We start from the raw sequence: 19,390 nt of genomic DNA, 5'->3' as shown, positions 1-19,390 counted from the left end.
TACCCTGGAACAGACCAATTCTTATCTCAGTCAGCCTCTGGGATCGCCGACGTGAGGTGATTGGCTGAATCGCTGTGTAGCGACAATAAGCTGTGAGGCGAAAGAGGGCGCACAGCCAGCAAACTTCCGTTCCTGAGCATGTCAAAAGTACATACCCTTGTCAAAGGCAGCTACCGTGCATTTGCAGGGCTTCAGGTATCAAAGATGTCCCTGCTAGGACGTCCTATGGTTTGTGCTAAGCCAGGAACTGCGTTGTTGTTTTTCATGCTATCGCACAAACATGTGTACCTATTGAATATGTAGTGGCGGCAACAGCCATGGCAACGTATGACGCTTTGCAGGTTTTCGGATTTGTTGTCAGTCGCTTATCGACGAACTGTCTCGCGCTTGCTTAATTGAGTGAAGTGCGCGTCGGGCCTTGATGCCACGAGCCTTCATCAACGCGCACCTTGAAACCCAGAAATGTGCTCTTCTAGGCTATGTTGACAAGGACTATTGTGCTTGGGCCTTTTTTCCTCTCTCGCGACAATGCTAACTTCTGATTGCAATTGTCTAATCATTGAAGCACCCTGCGTCCTCCCCGCTTACACAAACTCTCTTCGCTTAACCATGCTGCAACTATTGTCTACTCTCCTGCCACCCCAGCTGATGTCGCTGATGTACAGGTGTCGATAAGAAGGACACAGACCTTTAACAACAGGCATTGTCCTGCACCTCCAGGTACCTAGCTGAAGGGCGTGCTGGTCTGGACCCTCGTGGCTTCGTAACGGCAAAGCCACGCATCTTCGTCCTTGCCAAAGCCATTGACACTGCGATGTGAGTACTTGACGGTGGTCCCTGGTATGTTCCAAGGCGCATTTCCTAACTGTTGATACTTCGGATGGAGATGTAGCTGAGCTACTACCGGCAACTTCATGAACGACATCGTTTCCGACATTGTTCAGCCTTTCAATTCATCAATGCGCGCTTGCCAGTTTTCCACGCCTCTAAGCTGTGCAAGTATCTCTTCCTTCTCATCTTCAAGCTCAATCCTTCTTTCTGCATTGAGTGGTCCAAAACCAAAACTGCCTTTTCCGTCGAATTGCAAGATGTAGTTGTGATACCGCCAAAGACTTCGACGGTGGCTCACTGTCATCAGAGTAGTGCCTAGACTCTTGGCCGTTTCGTACATCTTCCTCTCCATCTCTAATGTAACAGAACTGGTGCATTCGTCCAGGATAGCATATTTGGGTTTGTGATAAAACAGACGCGCCATGGCGATCCTTTGTTGTAGTCCACCGGAGAAAACATCGCGCCATTCCTCGACTGCATCCCAACCGTTCGGCCTGTCCACCACAGACTCTATCTCCAGAATTCGAAGGATGTCCAATAAATCGTCTTCTGAGCCCTTCTTGGATCGAAACTCGTATAAGCTGTCTGGATAGATAATCTGGTCTCTCAATGTGCCTCTGGACAGATATGGTCTTTGAGGAATGTAGAATATGCTTTCGAAGTTGGGCTTCCTCACGGTACCTCCGTAAACAGGCCATAATCCACCAAGAATTCGGAACAAAGACGACTTTCCACAACCATTAGGTCCAACTATCAGTAGATGGTCGCCTGGCTGGATACGAAAGCTGAGAGCTCTTATCAGCACATCGCCGTTCGGACTGACGATTGGCACCTCTCTGAACTCGATATCCTCACCCTCCTCAACTTCACCTCGACCACCCAAGACTTTGGCGTTCTCCTCGATGCTTGCTGAACTGACCAGCCTTTTCTGGAACTTCCCTTGCGACACTTCGTCCATCACATCGAGCAGACCCGACACTCTCGAGGTATAACCTGCAAGCTCAACGATCTCTTTGTAGCTGAACATGACTCTTCCGAAAGCATCTGAGCTACTCAAGAGCAGTCTTCGATTCGTGACGAAAGACTCGGTGTGATCAGCCATCTTTCCGGTAATCTGACCAGGTATCCTGAAGAAGACGGGTACGCTGCAAAGCAATAGTCCAAGTGCGCCCCAAAAGTATTTGATCACAAAGTCTTCCATGAAGCCATGGTAGAATCTCCTTCTCAATATGCGGTTAACATGCTTGATCAGTGTAAAATATCCTTTGTCAAGGCCATCTTTTTCTGCTTCGTGCCCGGCATATAGCGCGATCTCCTCGCTGTAGTCGATAAGCCTAGTATGCTGGAATCTGAATTCTCCTTCTAATCTTGCTTCCTCGGCCACATATTTGCCAAATGGTGGTGTCAGCGCCCGCATGACGTTTGCCGATACTTGAACCAACAACGCCATTGCGAACAGTCCTTCACCACCAACAGATTTTGACAAGCTATAGTTGTATATCACCATATCTAGTACAGGTTTCGCAAGGTTCGAGTAGAGTTCGGCAAGGGAGTTCGAGAAACGAGAGACATCGACTGTGATCAGCTGGTCTGCATTCTTAACTCGATCGTCGAGAGCTGAAAGAGTGTAGAAAGTCATGTTATCAAGATATTTCTGATGGATATGGTTCGTAAGTCTCGTTCGGTAGGACAAGGCCAGCTTGCACTGGTGATATTGTAACATAGAATTCGTGAAGGTCGCCGGCACTGCCACTAACATCCACCATACAAGTCCGAGAATGAAGTCTCTGCCCCTACCCTTTACCAAGGCTGACACCACCTTGCCATCCAGCTCGGCGACGTACAGCGACAACAGTGTCCGCGCCACAAGGAATACACTATGTGATATTAACAGCCGTAACTCTTTGCTTCTGATGCCAGGAATACATATTCTTAGCAGTCTGAGTAGATTTCTGAAGAATTCGCGGTTAAGCTCGACTCGCTTCTTCTTTTGCTCCGGCTCCCTGACCTCACTGGTGGTGCCGGTCTGTTGCGCTCTGATCTCGACTTGCCTCCGGACAGCGGCTTTCTGCTCCGAGATGGCATTGTGTATGCGATGTATCAGTGCTACAACAAGCGTAACGTAGACTCCTCGAGAGATCTTCGTGCGATTCTTCAGATACAGCGCCGTAAGGTCCGAGATCAGCTGCTTGAAGCTGCGCCCGGGAGGCAGCAGCTTGGACTGTACTGCCATCTAGATGACGGAGCTGCCGACATTTGGACCTTTGAGACTGGCCATAGAAGTATTGAAAATGAGGTCCTAGAAGGACTTGATCCGCATGCGCAACAAGTTACACAATACGAGTTCCTGATCGTGCATATGGGCGCATGACGGAGGATGGAACAGGCCGAGGAGGCTTGAATAACATGTGCTAACTCGGAAGGTCAGAAGACCCCATTCCGCAGTCTTGGCAGCAGTCTGCCGTAGCACGACTTGCACGCGTTCTCCGTAGTCTCTGGGTTCGGAGTATCAACAACCTTCAGCAGGAACGTGTCCGATGACCATTGCTGTCTAGCGACAGACAGAATCGGTGATCAAGGGTGTCATTTTGATTCCGGCATCAACATCGCCTCGAAGCCAACATGAGGCCGCAAAACTGGCAGCGACAGCGATGGACCCCTTCGCGTCAAAACATTTCACGAAATTTGATCACCTGATCACTGCTAATGATCGCTCGTGGCATGGTTTCAAACTTGACAGCGAACTACAAAGCGAAGTGCTGCATCTGGCAAGGATCAAGGATGTGGCCATACCAGATCTCAAAGCAGACGTTCTGACTCTGCGCTTGGGGGACGACTCCCTCGAGCAAATCGATCTTGTCGAAACTGGTTCCGGTACTAGAAGCCCCACTTGTGATAAGAAAACAAATGTTGTCAAGCCAGAGCCGGACGATGATGACATCTGGGACGGTAGTGTGGTATCACGCACTGCGCCGATACATGGCCTCCTTAGCTGGGATCGCTTCGAGCGTCGTGATCAGCCAACGCCTGAACTGAATTATTTAAGTGAGGCCAAGCCAGAGGTCTACGATGCGGTATGGGACAGTGTCTGGAAGGCTGACCGTGGTCCACATCTAAAGTTTGCTAGGGTCGACCAGTTCTATCACGCTTTGAAGAACCTGCTGGTTGGTCGAAGCTCATCTTTCTTTAGATGGGACACCAGTTCTGCAAAGTTCGAGCTTATGGTTGAAGAGTGCAGCCTCAGCGGCCACAGTCCGGCGCTCACGGGTGCTCTCTGCAACACGCTATGCAAATGCGCAACCTCTTTCCGCAAGGTCAAGGTTTTTGCTGATTCTCATAAAGAGTCGTATCCGACACTTGTTGCGCTGCAGACCGCTGTGGCACAGATCTTGCACGCGATTGAAAGGCACTCGCTGAGAGAAGAAGATCAAACGACGATGTCCACGTTCGTGAAGCTACGGACAACGGCGACTAGTTACGTAGAGTTGCTGGAGGTGCTTGAAAACCTTGCCGATGTTGCAAGTAGCGCGGAAAACGAGACAGGCTGTTTGACACGGTGTATCAACCTCATTGAAGATCACTGGAACTCGCAGGTCCATCTGCGCTCCGTACTGAGCCAGCTTGCAACACAGATGCTTGCACCTGCGCTCCGAACGACCTCAGAACAGCTTGGTCTGCGGCATCCACAGTCAGTGAATGGTTTGCTTTCAGGCTGGGTCCTTTCAGAGTTGCTCCCAATGCTCGGGGACGACTTCATAGAGACCATGGAATGCCTTTCGACAATGCGGCAGCATACGCCGTCAAGCGTATGGGTTTCGAACACAACCCGGCATATTAGATTTGTGCAGGCGTGGCATGAGCTAGTCGATCTTCAAAATGAGGCTGACGAGCTTGAGCGCGACTCGATATCACGCTTGTCGAATGAGAAGACTGCGAGTCGATCAACCGTTCCGCACTTGTCGACATCCTTGTCGACATCCACATTCAATGTGGACTCACTACAAACAGATCCGTTCCAGGCAGATTTCTCTTTGTTCGCGCGTCCAACAACTGACACCTGCTTAGCAAGCCAACTTCAGCACAACCCGATACAGGATCTCACCTTCGCTTTCCTCGACCACGACGAAACGACGGCGCAGCCAGACCTCTTGCCGGTGCAGGCGCTAGAACTGTCGCTTGCGCCTTTTCTTGCATTTCAACTCCGCATCTCGTCTTACGCGCTCATGAGAGTTCTTTTCTTGCAGCACGATCTGTTGGCTCACCTCGAACTCCTACATTCCTTCCAGCTTCTAGGAAACGGCACTTTCGCAACACGACTGAGTAGCGCTCTGTTCGACGCTGGCCAGTACAATGCCGAAAGTCACCGTAAGACAGGCCTGACAGCTGGTCTGCGTCTTGAGGATCGAGAAGTATGGCCTCCCGCCAGCTCAGAGCTCCGGCTTGTGCTCATGGGCCTTCTGACTGAGACAACATCACGTGGGAGACAGGAGACCGTACTTGAGTGCATCTCTTTCGCTATCAGGGATCTTCCAGACGAAGAGCTCGAACTCTGCAGGAATGTGCATTCAACTCACGCTCTCGATTTCTTACGCTTAGTCTATGTACCATCGAACCCCGTACTGGAGCTGGTCATTACTCCCACGGCGTTGGAGAAGTACGACCCCATCTTCAAATTTTTGCTGGTACTGTTGAGGGTGCATACTCTCTATCAAAACCTGGTCGCCAAGCTAGTCTGTCATCAGCCTACAACACGACCATCCGTTGCATACCAGAGATTCTGCATCGACTTCCACCACTTTGTCAGTAAATTAATGGATTTCATGCTCCATGAAGCCATAGAATTACCTTGGTCGCGCTTCATGAAGCATGTTCAAGAGGTAAGGCGATACTTGAGCGACCAGCGCTACGAGGAGAGTATGCGCTTGGCTGGAAGCATAGCTCAACTTCGGAAGATGCACGAGGACTGTCTTGACGAAATGCTTACAACATCGTTTCTGAAGAGAAGACAAGCGAAGCTTTACGATGGACTATGTGGCATACTGACACTGAGCCTGCAGTTTGCCTCGACTGCGACACGAGAATCACACGATGGGCAGACCCTGCAACTCTACAAGGACTTCAAGCAGCGGCTCACCGCATGGCTATCCCAGGTGGAAGAAACGACGAGAAAAACTCAGGATGCAGCATTGCAAAGGCTCGAGATCCTCCAGCTCAAGCTCGACATGTCGAGCTACTATGATGATAGTACGACTTGACCGATTCTGATTAGTGTAAGATGCCTGAAAGTGATGAATCTTCCTTCGTTGGGGCGGTTATCACGAACGTCAGATCCCATTAAGATGACTAATGCGGCGGCTGTCTCGCCCGGCCCAAGTCTCGCCGCTCTTAGCCCCGCACTCAAGATTGTACCTGGTATTGCCAATGACTCCATCCTTCTGGAGTGCCAACTCAGACTCATGAGAAAGCACCAAGCTATGAGTACTGAGGGATCAGAAGATTCTCAGGCGACTACGCGGAGTCGGACTGTCTGCGCGTTGTGTCGGCAACGAAAAACCAAATGTGACAGACAGCTACCAAAATGTGGCTTCTGCATTAAGGCAAAAGTTGAGTGTCAATACTTGCCGCAAGCAAAGAAACGTGGTCTGAGAGCTGGCTATGTTGCTGAGCTCGAATCAAGACTTGAAGCCCTCGAGAGACAGATGGAGTTAATCCGCAACCAGCCTGCAGCCGGTCCAGCTACGCCAAAAGTCCACTCTGGCTCCCAGGCGCATCTATGCTCTCCGATGAGCACGAGTCATGCAAGTAACCCACAACCTCGAACAGCAGAAGTTGCCAACGTTATCACCGACACGAATGCCGCGGTTGCTGACATGATGACCCTACCATTGTCATACTTCTACACACTTGCCGATGCCTGGTTCAACGATGAGCATAGATGGGCTCCAATCCTCCGGCACGACCATATTCAGGCTAGTCTCCGCGCCTTGCCCAATCCAGTCGATCATATACCGGACGTTGCCCTTCGAGCTGTGATTACACTGAAGATAACATATTCATCCCCAGCCATCGCTCTTGGGTACGTAGGCCGTCGACGACTGTCCATGCATCTTCGTTCGCAAGTCTTGGTAGAGGCAATGGCGAAGCCCTCACTGAGCTCAATTCAAGCACTGTTCATCATTGCACTCCTCGACTGCGGTTCGGACGATATACCAAGCACTTTCAATATTATGTCGATGTGTCGTAGAACAGGCGAGCATATTGGTCTCTTCCGACAGCTCCTGCTACGCATCGAATCACTCTCACCCGCACAAGTCGGACCACCAAGTCGAGAATCTGCAGAAGACAACATACCAATTGCCATGACTTGGTGCATACTGGCAGTTGATGCAGTGTCCTCGCTAGGTGTATCATGGAGAGACTCCTCGGCAGCGCTCGCTGACCATCTTCTAAGCGTTGCATACCTGAGTGCACCAGATTTTCGGGAGTCGCTCAGCACACACATCCATTTGTGCGCAATTGGTCTTCAACCTGTGCATGAATTCTTCTTCGCCTATGCCAATGGCGAGCACCGAGTTCTGGAAGATCAAGCCTTGACAATAACTGAAGATATGTACCAGAACCTGATGTCGTATATCAATGGGATGCCAGCCCCGCACTATACAATTCTAGAAGATGGTGCGGTCGACTATAACATTAACTACATCTTCTCTAAGCACTTGTCGAATGGAGCGGTGATCATGATCTATCAGCGATATGTGTTTGATGAGGCTGGTGATGTTCAGCTCGCAAGAGAAAGATGCATGAGTTCATACCATCAGATCGTGGACATAATCCGTAACATCAGCGACGCCGACACCGAGATCAATAGTCCGACCTTCGTCAACTTTATTGCTGTCGCAGCACGCTTCAAGATCGTCCTTGATCGGGCATTAGGCCAGCCACGAGATGCGTCGTTCGACCTTCTTATGCACGGTATCAATATGTGCGGTCGTCGTTGGCCGCTAGCACGTCGGGTCGACATCGTGCTTCGAGCAGCAATCGTCGAAGCTGATACCGGCTTATCCTCAGGCCTGCCAGAGGAGTTCTGGGATCTCAAGCGGAGTGAACACGATATTTCAGAGTCAATGAAGCGGTGGGTGTCAGAGTACAGGCCATCGCTCCACGCTGGCTACCTGATTGGACCTTATGCATGATCTCAGTCAGCAACAGTTCACGGTCCAGCAGGAGTCGACACTTGCACTCGATACTCATAGAGATGCTGGACGCCTCGACCTCTGACATCGACATGCCAAGACTTGCCATCCCATTTCAGAGTACAACGCAGCTCATAGCTGGAAAGCAGGTGTCATTTACTACGCAACCGAGAAACTTCTATGACCTTCTGGTCGGTCACCTCAGAAGCTCAAGGACAACTAAACAGCTACGGCTCTGAGCGACACCTGTCCACAAAGTATAGTCACGTGATGCAAATGTGCTTCACAAGTGCAGGTAGAAGACAGAGCAATCCACAAACCAACATAGAGACAATTCAAGCTCAACGGACCTCTCGAAAACTCATCGAAACCAGCAGGCCCACCCGCTCAGGGACAACTTCTAAAGCAACGTCACTGCCACATGGATCACAGCTTCCAAAGCCAAAGCACCCACACTGTCAAAGCAACCAGGCACCACATCACCAAACAATCACACCACACCACTTAAACCCAATCACCACCTCAACACAGATCGCCACCGCATCAACCCTAAATGCCAACCCGTCCCACCCGTCGGACCCAGCGCGCCCGCGCCAAAGACCGCTTCAAACCCACAAAATCCCCCATCGAAATCTCCGATCTCCGCGCCCAACGCCTGAACCGCGAACGAGAAGCACAGGAGCGCACAGATACATTCTTCGAGCGGAAGGCACGAGACAATATTCTTGCTGGGTATGCAGAGGGCAGTTGGGACCGTTGGGTTGTGGAGATGGGGTTTGTGGTGGGGGGTTATCGAAGGGCATTGATGGGTGCTTTTGATTTGGTAGTGGGTGTTTTTGTGTTGGTGGTTGTGATTATGATAATGTGTGTTTGGTTTGGTGTTGGAAGCTAAGGTGGTGGTGGTGGTGGCGAAGGTGTGGAATAGAGTAGGATACTGGCGGGCGTCTTGGCTTGTGATAAGTAGCACGGCGGCTTGTAAGGGGATCACAGGCTTCGCTACACGCAACAAGAAGGTGGTGTATGAGAATTATCGAATCACGTCACCCAACGTTCGAGGTATCATAGGATATAGATCCGTTGAGGAGATTAGATAGCAAATCGTATCATACGTTCATCGGAGTAAAGTACACGACTGGTATGGCAAGAGATGTGATGATGTGGTAAAACGAAGCAGGTTCATGCTAGGGTCATGATGAATGTATTCATTACTATCTATGCTAGCGCTGCCTCTCCTTCATGGCAGGTGATTTGACAATTGCAGTACCAGAAAACTCGGAGCGTAGAGTGGTGCATCTAGTGCACGTCAGTGAGTACTCTCCGTCAGATTGTGTGGACCCCATAACTTGTTGAGCTGAAGTACTGGACTCAGGTACTAGTTGGTGATCTTCGCACAGGGTAGGCTGTGCTTCATGCGCCAAGACGGACACTAACAGTGTTTTGGAAGAATAAGTGCTCAGTCATCCGAGTCTTCGGGTTCAGACGACTCCGAGTCACTGGTGAGGCTGTCCTCGGGAGCAGGTGCATCAGAATCGAAGTTCGAGTCATAGTCACTGACTTCTGATGTGTCGTCTAGCCGTTCGTCGTGTTCGAGGGCGCTGTCTACCTGCTTGGCATTATCCACCTCCTGCTCTTCTCCTTCTTCTTCTTCCTCCTCCTCCGACGAAGAGACGTAGTCCTCTTCATCTCTTTGGGCGTGTGGGTCAGAAACATGAATTAGCTCGAAATCTCTGATGCATGAGCGGCAGAAGAGTCGTCGGATCCGGGCCTTGAGAACTCGGAGCTCCAGTCGGGGGTTCTTGAGTCGCTCTCTGAGGCCTTCGTTCGCAGTGGTGAGCTTGTTGTTCTTCTTGCGGAGTTTGTCGATTTCGTTTTTGGAGACTTGGATAGGGGATCGGAAATGGGCCAAGTGAAGCATGTTTCTTTTGGGGCGCTTGTTGAGGTTGTTCTTTTCGGCCTGTAGGGTACTGTTCTCGAGTTTGAGTGTATTGATCTCGATTTGTGCTTGTTCGAATTTGAGGGTGAATTCTTGGATGTTTGGGTCGTCGTGAGAATTGCCTGAGATGGGGGTAGAAGCGGAGGATTGTTCGATGCCTACGTCTTGTGCGGCTTGATCGGCAATCTTTGCGTCGCTTGTGGCGGAATCGGTTTGTGTTGTCTGGTGCCCATCGCTGGGAGACTTGGTGTATGGCTGGACTGACGCTGCTTGTCCGAGGTCAGCATGACTTATGGCACACGGTTGTTGGGAACTTACTTGTGCTACCCGTCGTAGCTAGTGGGCCAGTGCCAGGATCTGACCCATGAACATTGCTTACCGCCGCTATCTTTCATCAGCCTTGACACGTGGCTATCATGATCTAGTACTTACAGTCGGTGGGGAATGTATTCGAGTCGCATTTGGGCTTCTTCTTGCGCACATCGTCCTTCTTGTTTTTGCGCTTTCGAGTCCCCTCCAAGCCAATGACCTCGTCATCAACAAGTCCACCCGGCGTTATGGCAGCCATCTTGTCTACCGTGTGAGACAGCACAACGAAAAGTGACGCGAAAGATCGTGGTCGAGGAAAGACAATTGGGAGTTGTGTCGAAGTGGTGTATCTGGCGGAAGGAGAAGAACAAGTCTCGGTCTTGCTGCATCGCAAGAAGATTTCCACTAGAGTCACAAACGTGGCGCCAGGACTGTCACTCTGCTTGCACTCTGTAGTGAGTCGCCACCTGCACTGCTCGAGTGAGAAGTGAAACTTCCAAGTGCAATGTCCCGATGACCAAGAACTTGAAAAGTGCATTGACGGTGAGTAACCATGCACATATTGTTAGAAGCCAGCAATTGTGCCTTGAAAGGGTCACCTGTGAGTTCTTCACGCACAGTTGGTCGAGTGGGATGAACGTTCAACGAGTATTAGAGCAGAGCTTTAGGGGCACCGTCTCGGTGTCAGGGTCAAGCATTAGATGTTAGAGCTCCTTAGATCTATGCTTCCTGACAATTCTTCATCCAACACTTCGACCATCTTGATGCTGGTGACCCTACTACTCCCCCTCCTGCCCCAGAATATCGGAGGTGTCCGATCGTAGAATGCAAGCGATTGTAAACCAGTAGACCCTTGGCCAGGGAGTTAGATAGTTGTTGAGCGTTCCATGGCATACTGCTAAGATTGAGCTGGGTTCGAGTCCCACCTTTTTGGCTTTTTGGCGACGACAGCCATCATTTTGGTTTGGTTTTCACATATACCGTTTGTAGAGGACGTCACTTACGACACCGTCGGGGAAAATGAAGTGAACAATGCTGGAGCTGGAGCTGGAAGGAGTATGCCTGCCTGAAGGGGTGTGTCAACTTGAGCAACTGCATTGGACGCAAAACTTGAGTCGCGTCCCGTCTATGTCCGGCTCTTGAGAAACGTGAGTATGGTAGCTGCTCATGTTGGCTGAAAGGCGAGATGGCAACTGTAGCCAGAACCAGTCACGGATGGTTCCCTGACTGAGGTGAGCATAGCTCAGTGATATAGACCACAATCGCGGCACGTAACCGTAAGGACATCATAGGCAAGGAACACCACCGCAAAGTGGTGATGACCACCTCGGAAGAAGCTCAGAAAGTAAGAAAGTGAAAGCTTAGGAAAGAAAGCAGGCGTGTTGCCATGAACGATTGTCGTTGTGCAGTATACGGTTGTTTTTGGAACTCATAATAGTATCTGACGTATAGGTAGGGGAGCGTGAAGTGAGCAAAGACGCTGGTGTCGTCATTGGTGACCTTCTGTACAATGGATTCCCAGCTGCCATGGTATGGGGAATGTTGCTGTCGAACACTTTGTCTTACCTTCTGGATATTCCCCCCTACATTCTTCGTCGACACTCGACCAGTATCGCTGTCGCATAAATGCGATGGATCGCTCGATGCTCTCAGTCACAACTTCCCAACCTTCCACCGGCCTCGGAACGTGAAACCACATAAACAACCTTTAAGCCAACCTTCAGGCCAACAACCATTGAACAGCATGTCGCAAAGCAATGTCGGTCAGCTATCAGCAGAAACATTCGCCGAGTAAGCTTCCTCCATCTCCTCGAGCTCGAGGCGATCAGTTCCAATCTGACTTGATTGCCAAAAGACTTCTTTCTGGCCCACTCCTCGAAATTACCGTTGGTCCGGAGGGAAAGAAATGGCACGTCCACCACAATCTTCTACGCCATCACTCGAGCTTCTTTGATGAAGCCGACTTGATTAATGGGGAAGAGAAGAAGATCAAAGATGGGAAAGTGGACCTGAGCGAGGAGGATCCAAAAGCATTTCGCATTCTGGTCAAATGGCTCTACCAAGGACAAATCGAGGATGTTTCGAAGTTGGACAAAGATAAGAAGTGGGACTACGCTTTCGCATGCCAGAACTTGTACGTCTTGTGCGAGCATATTGATATCAGAGAACTGAAGAACCTTGCCATCGACCAGTTTCGGAAGGGTTGCTATGAGACCAGACTCGTGCCGGGCGCAGACGAAATTAAACCTGTCTACGACCGTCTGCCACCTACTTCACCATTTCGCAAACTTGTCAGCCGAATCGCTGCTCGACAGCTCATGGATCCGGATTCGAAAAGAGATGCTTCCATCTACAAGGAATGCTTTCAAGCTACTCCGGACTTTGCTGTGGATGTTCTAAATGCCATCCGGGAGGGTAGTGATGGGCTTTTGCTTGATGATCCAACCGAGGGAAATTCTTGTCGATACCATGAGCATCAGAATGGTGATACGTGTCACAAGACTGTACGCTTCGGAGATGCCAAACCATGATTCGGCTCCGATCGTGAGATGGCATCTTGACTATTCGAGCCAGAACTATGCAGCAATACGGGCGTGCGATCTAAGCCTGCAAAAGGCTCTTCGCTACGCGGAGCAGAGTCCCGAGGTTTACCTGTCCCAACAGATGAGGCAAGCGGCCAACACGGCTTGGGACGATGGTAGTTGTTCGACTGATAAAAGGAGAGTCAAAGTGGGGGCTAGGTACTGGAGCTGCTTCACATCTCGTCCTGGAAGGTATGACTGTGCAACTGCGTATATCAACTTTTGATTAGTGAGGAGAAGTGCTGTCGCTCGAGCTCGGTGGGATATATCTTGTGGAGGTTTACTAATAAAGTGCACGTCTCTAAGAAGCTCTTGCATTCAGTACTACCACCGACTCTGGTTTCGAGGATCGCCGAGATTCTTCCGAGACCGTCTGCTTTGGCACGATGCACAGCCTTCCTTTAGCTGAGCGAACGATCGATGCTAGCGACATGTGGCGACCTTTGTCTGGAGAGCACGGCACGCTGCTAGGAAAGTAGCCTGGGGCGCTGATCTTTCTTGTCCTGCGGCGTTTCACTTTACATCACTTTCGATATGGTTTCTACGAATCCAAGGATATCATTCGCCTTGCATCATACTCGGACGACATCAGCACAGAGAGGCAGGTTTGAACATGGTGAGCATCGTTTGCGCTTTGCTTCCAGGCGCTGTGACAACCTGAGCATTTGCTATGGTTTGCTGGCTCTGATTTGCGCTCAGATACGAACCTTTCCTTTACAACATGGTCACCATATCTTGCATCAGGCACATGCGACGTTAAAGACCATAGTCAGACCTTACATCTCGTGCTCACTCGTTTCAGCCTCAAGATCCATCTGTCGCAGGTCACTACGTGCCGTAGTGCAGAACAGCCAGGCATCAGCTAGGCAGCGAATATGCTACACATACTCATGCATTGCTCGTGGCTTTACCACTATAGTGATCATCGTGTCGCGAACAGTCACGCTGCAGCCTACACATAAACTCAATCTGGGAAGATGGTTACCACAGTGCAAGCCACTGTGAATGTGTTTGGTCCAACTAGTGTCAACATCAGTCCCCACCGTGAGGACCTGTCACTCAGTCCAGCATGTAGTTAGGGAACCACCATATGTGCGCAAGAGGGCAGTATAAAGATACGAAAACAATCATTTCCACTAGCATAACCCAACTCGCTCCTACTTTGTCGATCGGAGCTTATACCAACTCCTGAGTCACCCAGTGTCGACGAACAGACGACTGGTCTTCAATCTCCGACTATGGACTCGTCGCAACCCTCAACACCAGCACCATCTGTGAATTCGAGAGCCTCCTCTTTCTCATGTGACAGAAATGGCGCGATCAGTCCAGTGGTGAAGCTGCCATGGACAACAGTACAGCAAGAGATCGTTGATCAGGTCAGGAAGATCGTGAATCAGCCGAACGTCCACCCTTCGAACAAGTTGCAGCAACTTTACCAAGCTGGGATCGTAAGAAGCGTTCTAGAGTCAGATTGGAGTGTTGCACAGCACAACCTGGTCTCCTTCGCTGTCAGGTACGACCAGGAAGACGAAACCACTCACTTTCTTGGTGAGTTGTCGAAGAAGAAGGACGCATCTTTCGAGGCTGCCGCCGAAGTTCTCCTCATTGTAGGCAAGCGTAAGTTGAGCCTCTTTACTATGAAATAACGCAGCTCTACTAACACGAGTTCTTCCAGATCTGTTGCAAAATCCGCCTCTTGCGCGGATCCCAGTACCAAAGCAGGCGCAGCCGCGCAAAAGCAGCGCGCCAACGAAGGCCGAACTGAAGAGCATAGCGGAGAATCGCATGCATCTGCAGCTAGTGCGCGACTTGCACCATGTGCGCTCAGAACTAGGCGCAAGTATTGGGTTCCTCAGCCTGGACCTCGAGCAGTACGAGATGGATCATTCGATCCCGCTCGAAATCGGAATCTGCTTCATGGCATACGCTGGGCGAGGGACCTCTGACGGTATCTCGACGCATCACCTCATTATCAAGGAGAACCTGGCAACGCACAACGGCATTCAGTGCGCAGATAACAAGCACAACTTCAACTTCGGCACCTCGGAGCACGTTCCGCTCCGAAGCTTGGCATATCGGGTCAGGAAGCTCCTTATGCCATTGACGTATGCTTCCAAAAACATCTACCTCGTCGGCCATTCTGTTGCGACAGATCTTAAGTGGCTTGACGCGATGGGCGTCACGCTCCCGGAGAACATGGTGCAGTGCGACATTGGCAAGGCCTACCGCGCGCTGGTGTCGCCTGACAAGTATGTGAACACGATCGGGGTGGAGAGGATGCTGGACGATCTGGAGATACCCTATGAGAATTTGCACAACGGCGGTAATGATGCATTCTACAACATTCAGGTGTTGACGAAGCTCATCTCAATGGTCGGTGAGGAAGAAGAGCGGGATATCGAGGACGCAGCTTGAACGTATGCTGAACACGCGAGCAGCATGGCGGAGGTTCTTGGCAGGTTATTGTTGCGACTCGGCTGACAACATCGGAGCAAGCGAACACTATACTGCAGAATATGCATTGATACTTGTACAAAACGATATGCTGATAACTTCGGTCTTGCACGATAGAAACATAATGCTTATGGTTTCCATGAGCAGACTGGGTTTTGTCGAGCTACAGTTTGCAGGAATCAGTTCAGTGAGAGAACGCATGTATCCTTGGATATCTGCGCCTATCTAGAAGGCTGCATTTTACTCATGTTATGTTGTGCTCTATTCAGCGCTCGCTGATCTCCTCTCTTCAAGTCCTAGACAACGAGATATTGCGGTCGCTTCGTTGTCATAATTGACCGTAGTATCTGGTCTATTTGGCGTGCCGTAGCGGAACGCGCTTAAACGCGTCTCCAAATGTGTCGCGTCGCGCGCGGGCATGTCTCATGCTCAATCCACACGGGTGGTGCACCTGTGCTCTCTAGTACCAAGACGATGGCAGAGACAGGTAGTGCACGTATCGATTCTGGAATTTATGAGCAAGAGGAGGTGCCCGATATGACTTTCTCCTCATCGCCAGTGCAGTATCCGGCCAGCTCGTCGCCAGCACCAGCACCTGCCCCAAGGCAGAAACGAAGACTATTTCAGACGCTCGAAGCGAATCAGCCGGCTTCGAAGAGACCGAGACTCAGCCCTAGTAACGACCAACCCGGTCCTGACAATCAGTTAGGTCCCCTGCATATCATCGAGGAGGAAGAGCCACGGCAAAATCTCCTTGCACACGAGAGCAGTGCAGATGCGGAGGACATAGACACGATCTTGGCTGAAGAGCCACGGCAGGATACTCCCAGTCAGTCTCTCCCACTACAACCAACTTCTGCTCTCAACCTTGGCCGCGGCCTCACCCGGCGCACAACAGAGCTTCAAACATGCTCGGGCAAGGCCATCAGAATAGCCTCACGCAAGAAACAAGCAATTCAAACCTACGAACAGGTCATAGCGGACAGATCAACCACAGCAGCAGGGAGAGCAAAAAGGTCCTACTACGGCCTCGAAATTCACAAACTCATCGACGATGCAAAGATCCAGAAAGAGCTCGACGACGCAGCGAAGGAAGCAGAGGCCCAAAAACAGCCACTGCCGAGCATCGAGCGGCCTCTGTCAAGTCATAGCGATACGACGAGACAAACAGAACGGTACAAGCATCAAATGTGGACTGAGAAATACCGCGCAAAGCGCTTCACGGATCTTGTAGGCGATGAGCGAACACATCGCTCTGTGTTGCGCTGGCTGAAGGCTTGGGATACGATTGTCTTTCCTGGCAACACCAAGGCCAAAAGCAAGAAGATCTTCGAGGACAAAGATGCGAATCCAGAACAAGCACATCGCAAGATTTTGCTATTGGCCGGTCCACCTGGACTGGGCAAGACAACTCTGGCCCATGTTTGTGCCAGACAAGCTGGCTACGGAGTCCTGGAGATCAACGCCTCGGACGATCGAAGCAGAGATGTAGTGAAGGGAAGAATAAAGGACGCGCTGGGCACAGAAACTGTTCGCGGTATACAAGAGCCAGGTAAAGCACGGAAAGCAGGGCGGCCTGTGTGTGTCGTGGTGGATGAGGTTGACGGAGTGGTCACTGGGAGTGGTGGTGGAGGCGAGGGAGGCTTCATGAAGGCCCTGATTGATCTTGTTCAGCTGGATCAACGAAACACGGCCCAGGTAGCATCTACACAAAACAATGCGCAGAAGGGAAAGAAGAAGGGCGACAGGTTCAGGTTACTACGGCCACTGATTCTGATATGTAATGACGTCTATGCGCCTTCCCTGCGACCGCTACGGCAATCATCACTTGCCGAGATTGTGCATGTGAGGAAACCACCGCTTGACAAAGTCGTCACGAGGTTAAAATCAGTTTTCGAGAAAGAGAATATCAGGTGTGACAACGATGCTGTCCGCCGGCTGTGCGAAGATGCTTGGGGCCTAGGAAGCCGCAAAGCTAGTTCCAACAGCGGAAGAGGCTCAGGAGATGGTGACATACGTGGTCTACTGGTCCAAGGCGAATGGATGGCGCACAAACTCCGCTTACACGCCCCCGAAAACAACGTCCTCAACACCCGGCTAACGAGAAAGTGGATCGACTCACAAATCGCAGAATCATCAGCCAAAGGACCCAAAGCCCTCGGCCGAGGCGGCACAAGAGAAGTCCTAGAACGAATCTTCATCGAAGGCGCAGGCCTCCCAAATCTCCCAACAAACCTCTCCCCAGATGAACAGCGCCAATTCAAAGAATCAAAGTCCAACCCAATCGGCGTCTCAGACCTGCGAAAACGCGCCGCGATATCCTCACTAAGAGAAATGATCGATACAGTCGGCGACCACGACCGCATAGTCACAGACTGCTTCGCGACATACGGCACCCACGTCTTCCAAGACGACACTTTCCTCTCGAAACCGAATACTAGCTACGACTGGTTGCATTTCCACGATAGCGTCTCAAGCAGGATCTACAGCGGTCAGGAATGGGAACTTAATCCCTACCTTAGCACGCCCGCTTGCGCGTTCCATCATCTGTTCTCGAACGTTGATAAGGGGACCAGCGGGTGGGCGAAGGATGCGGGCCCCGATAATCAGGAAAGCGAAGAACAGACCCATCCATTCGCCGGTCCAAAAGCAGACTTCGCGGCGTATGAAGCGGAAAAGGCCAACAAGACGATCCTATCTGAGATGCAGGGCAATTTCTCAGGTGAAATGTTACGCCTATTCAGCTCGATGGACGTGATCGCAACAGAACTGATACCAAGCTTATCGCGTATGCTCTCGCCCGATGTCAAGCCCGTTGTCGTGGGCGGTAGTGGAGGAAGTGCTCCCGTCGCATCAGTCCGCAGGGAGTCCGAGCGGACCTGCGTGAGAGCTTCAGTCCACGTCATGAATGCGCTGGGCATCGCATTCGAGAAGGTCAGGATTGAGAACGAGGGGTTCGGGGGCGGTACAACGAGTGGGGGGTTTGCGTTGAGGATGGAGCCGTGAGTACACCCACTCTGCAAATTTTGTTGTAGCGACCTTGCTAACAAACAAACACAGTCCAATCGACACCCTCTCAACCTACCACATCTCCTCGACGACTAAGAGCACCACCGCAACCACAACCCAACCAACCCGCTACGCAATCCGCCAAGTCCTCGACCAAGAACTCCGAAAAGAAAAACTCCTCCAGGCATCACAGATTCGATTGGCGCGGGGTGGAGGTGCACTTACCGGCTCCCTACTTCCCGTTGCCGAAACAGACGATAAAGAGAACCTAAGTCCTAGCACGACAGACCAGAAACCAACAAAGATGAAACGCGATTTCTTCGGGCGACCGGTTGTTAATCATTCTTTGTTTACGCCGCCGCCGGAGACAGGCGCTAAAATCGATGCGTCGACGATTGCGAAGTCAACCGCTGTGAAGGGGAAAGCGAGGACAGAGACCAACGTGGAAGGAGAAGAGGGCAGGATTTGGATGTCCTTCCACGAAGGCTTTTCGAATGCCGTACGCAAACCGATTACACTGTCGGACCTAATGGAGGGATTCTGAGGAATGGATCCCGAAATGGTAGTGCGTTGGACAAGAGCTGGATTGAACGGATCAAAGCTAGCGTAGCAAGCAAACAGATGAGCAGACGTCAAGTGCCGCACATTGAAGATATTGTTTCCTACTGACCACCTGGTTCGTTCTTCTAACATTACCAACATACACGATACATGCTCACTGAGACTCGAATTTCAGCTATTCAGCGCAAGTTGGTCACGAACCCAGCAGTGAATACTGATCCATGTAAGCGTGTCATGTTCATGCGTAAGCTCGGTCAGCACCTTAATGAGACCTTTATCTCTGAGCTGTCTGATAACACTTGTCCCATTCAGGATCGACATGCGGCTCAAGCTCGCCAGCGCGGCTCCCATACTGCGTCTCGGATGTAACTCTGGCCCCTCACACGTCAAGCTCGTTCAAGCTCAGTCAAGCTTTAGTCAAGCTCTAAGCGGATATCTTAGCCAATAAGCAACCTTTTGTGTACACCTACTTCTTTCACTAGCCAGGAACAGCAGGTCGCTATTGCCATGGTGGTCAT

General features: G+C 51.0%; 7 protein-coding genes across 7 annotated transcripts; 5 read left to right on the top strand and 2 right to left on the bottom strand.

Annotated features, from left to right (window-relative positions):
* Nucleotides 1–940: 940 nt before the first annotated feature.
* PXA2 (ATP-binding cassette long-chain fatty acid transporter pxa2) lies at nt 941–3,064 on the bottom strand (the record flags this gene model as incomplete). Its single annotated transcript, XM_064874355.1, has 1 exon — nt 941–3,064. One exon carries the CDS (start codon nt 3,062–3,064, stop codon nt 941–943), a length of 2,124 nt encoding a protein of 707 aa, XP_064730077.1.
* Nucleotides 3,065–3,482: 418 nt separating this feature from the next.
* On the top strand, nt 3,483–6,086 carry PMZ80_005937 (uncharacterized protein; the record flags this gene model as incomplete). The annotated part of the gene is made up of 1 exon (XM_064874354.1): nt 3,483–6,086. The coding sequence occupies one exon, from the start codon at nt 3,483–3,485 to the stop codon at nt 6,084–6,086; it is 2,604 nt and encodes an 867-aa protein (XP_064730076.1).
* An 84-nt stretch (nt 6,087–6,170) lies between these two features.
* Nucleotides 6,171–8,024, top strand: PMZ80_005936 (uncharacterized protein; the record flags this gene model as incomplete). Its single annotated transcript, XM_064874353.1, has 1 exon — nt 6,171–8,024. One exon carries the CDS (start codon nt 6,171–6,173, stop codon nt 8,022–8,024), a length of 1,854 nt encoding a protein of 617 aa, XP_064730075.1.
* A 1,453-nt stretch (nt 8,025–9,477) lies between these two features.
* Nucleotides 9,478–10,525, bottom strand: PMZ80_005935 (uncharacterized protein; the record flags this gene model as incomplete). Its single annotated transcript, XM_064874352.1, has 3 exons — nt 9,478–10,226; nt 10,276–10,341; nt 10,390–10,525. The coding sequence occupies 3 exons, from the start codon at nt 10,523–10,525 to the stop codon at nt 9,478–9,480; spliced, it is 951 nt and encodes a 316-aa protein (XP_064730074.1).
* A 1,498-nt stretch (nt 10,526–12,023) lies between these two features.
* Nucleotides 12,024–12,797, top strand: PMZ80_005934 (uncharacterized protein; the record flags this gene model as incomplete). The annotated part of the gene is made up of 1 exon (XM_064874351.1): nt 12,024–12,797. The coding sequence occupies one exon, from the start codon at nt 12,024–12,026 to the stop codon at nt 12,795–12,797; it is 774 nt and encodes a 257-aa protein (XP_064730073.1).
* A 1,289-nt stretch (nt 12,798–14,086) lies between these two features.
* On the top strand, nt 14,087–15,263 carry PMZ80_005933 (uncharacterized protein; the record flags this gene model as incomplete). Its single annotated transcript, XM_064874350.1, has 2 exons — nt 14,087–14,465; nt 14,524–15,263. The coding sequence occupies 2 exons, from the start codon at nt 14,087–14,089 to the stop codon at nt 15,261–15,263; spliced, it is 1,119 nt and encodes a 372-aa protein (XP_064730072.1).
* Nucleotides 15,264–15,776: 513 nt separating this feature from the next.
* On the top strand, nt 15,777–18,855 carry ctf18 (Chromosome transmission fidelity protein 18; the record flags this gene model as incomplete). Its single annotated transcript, XM_064874349.1, has 2 exons — nt 15,777–18,304; nt 18,363–18,855. 2 exons carry the CDS (start codon nt 15,777–15,779, stop codon nt 18,853–18,855), a joined length of 3,021 nt encoding a protein of 1,006 aa, XP_064730071.1.
* Between the last annotated feature and the right edge of the window lie 535 nt (nt 18,856–19,390).

This window comes from Knufia obscura (assembly GCF_036327395.1).
Source record: "Knufia obscura strain CCFEE 5817 isolate CBS 148926 chromosome Unknown scaffold_6, whole genome shotgun sequence".
In the NCBI taxonomy this organism is placed as follows: Eukaryota; Fungi; Ascomycota; class Eurotiomycetes; order Chaetothyriales; family Trichomeriaceae; genus Knufia; species Knufia obscura.
This window is presented reverse-complemented; position numbering and strand designations above follow the sequence as displayed.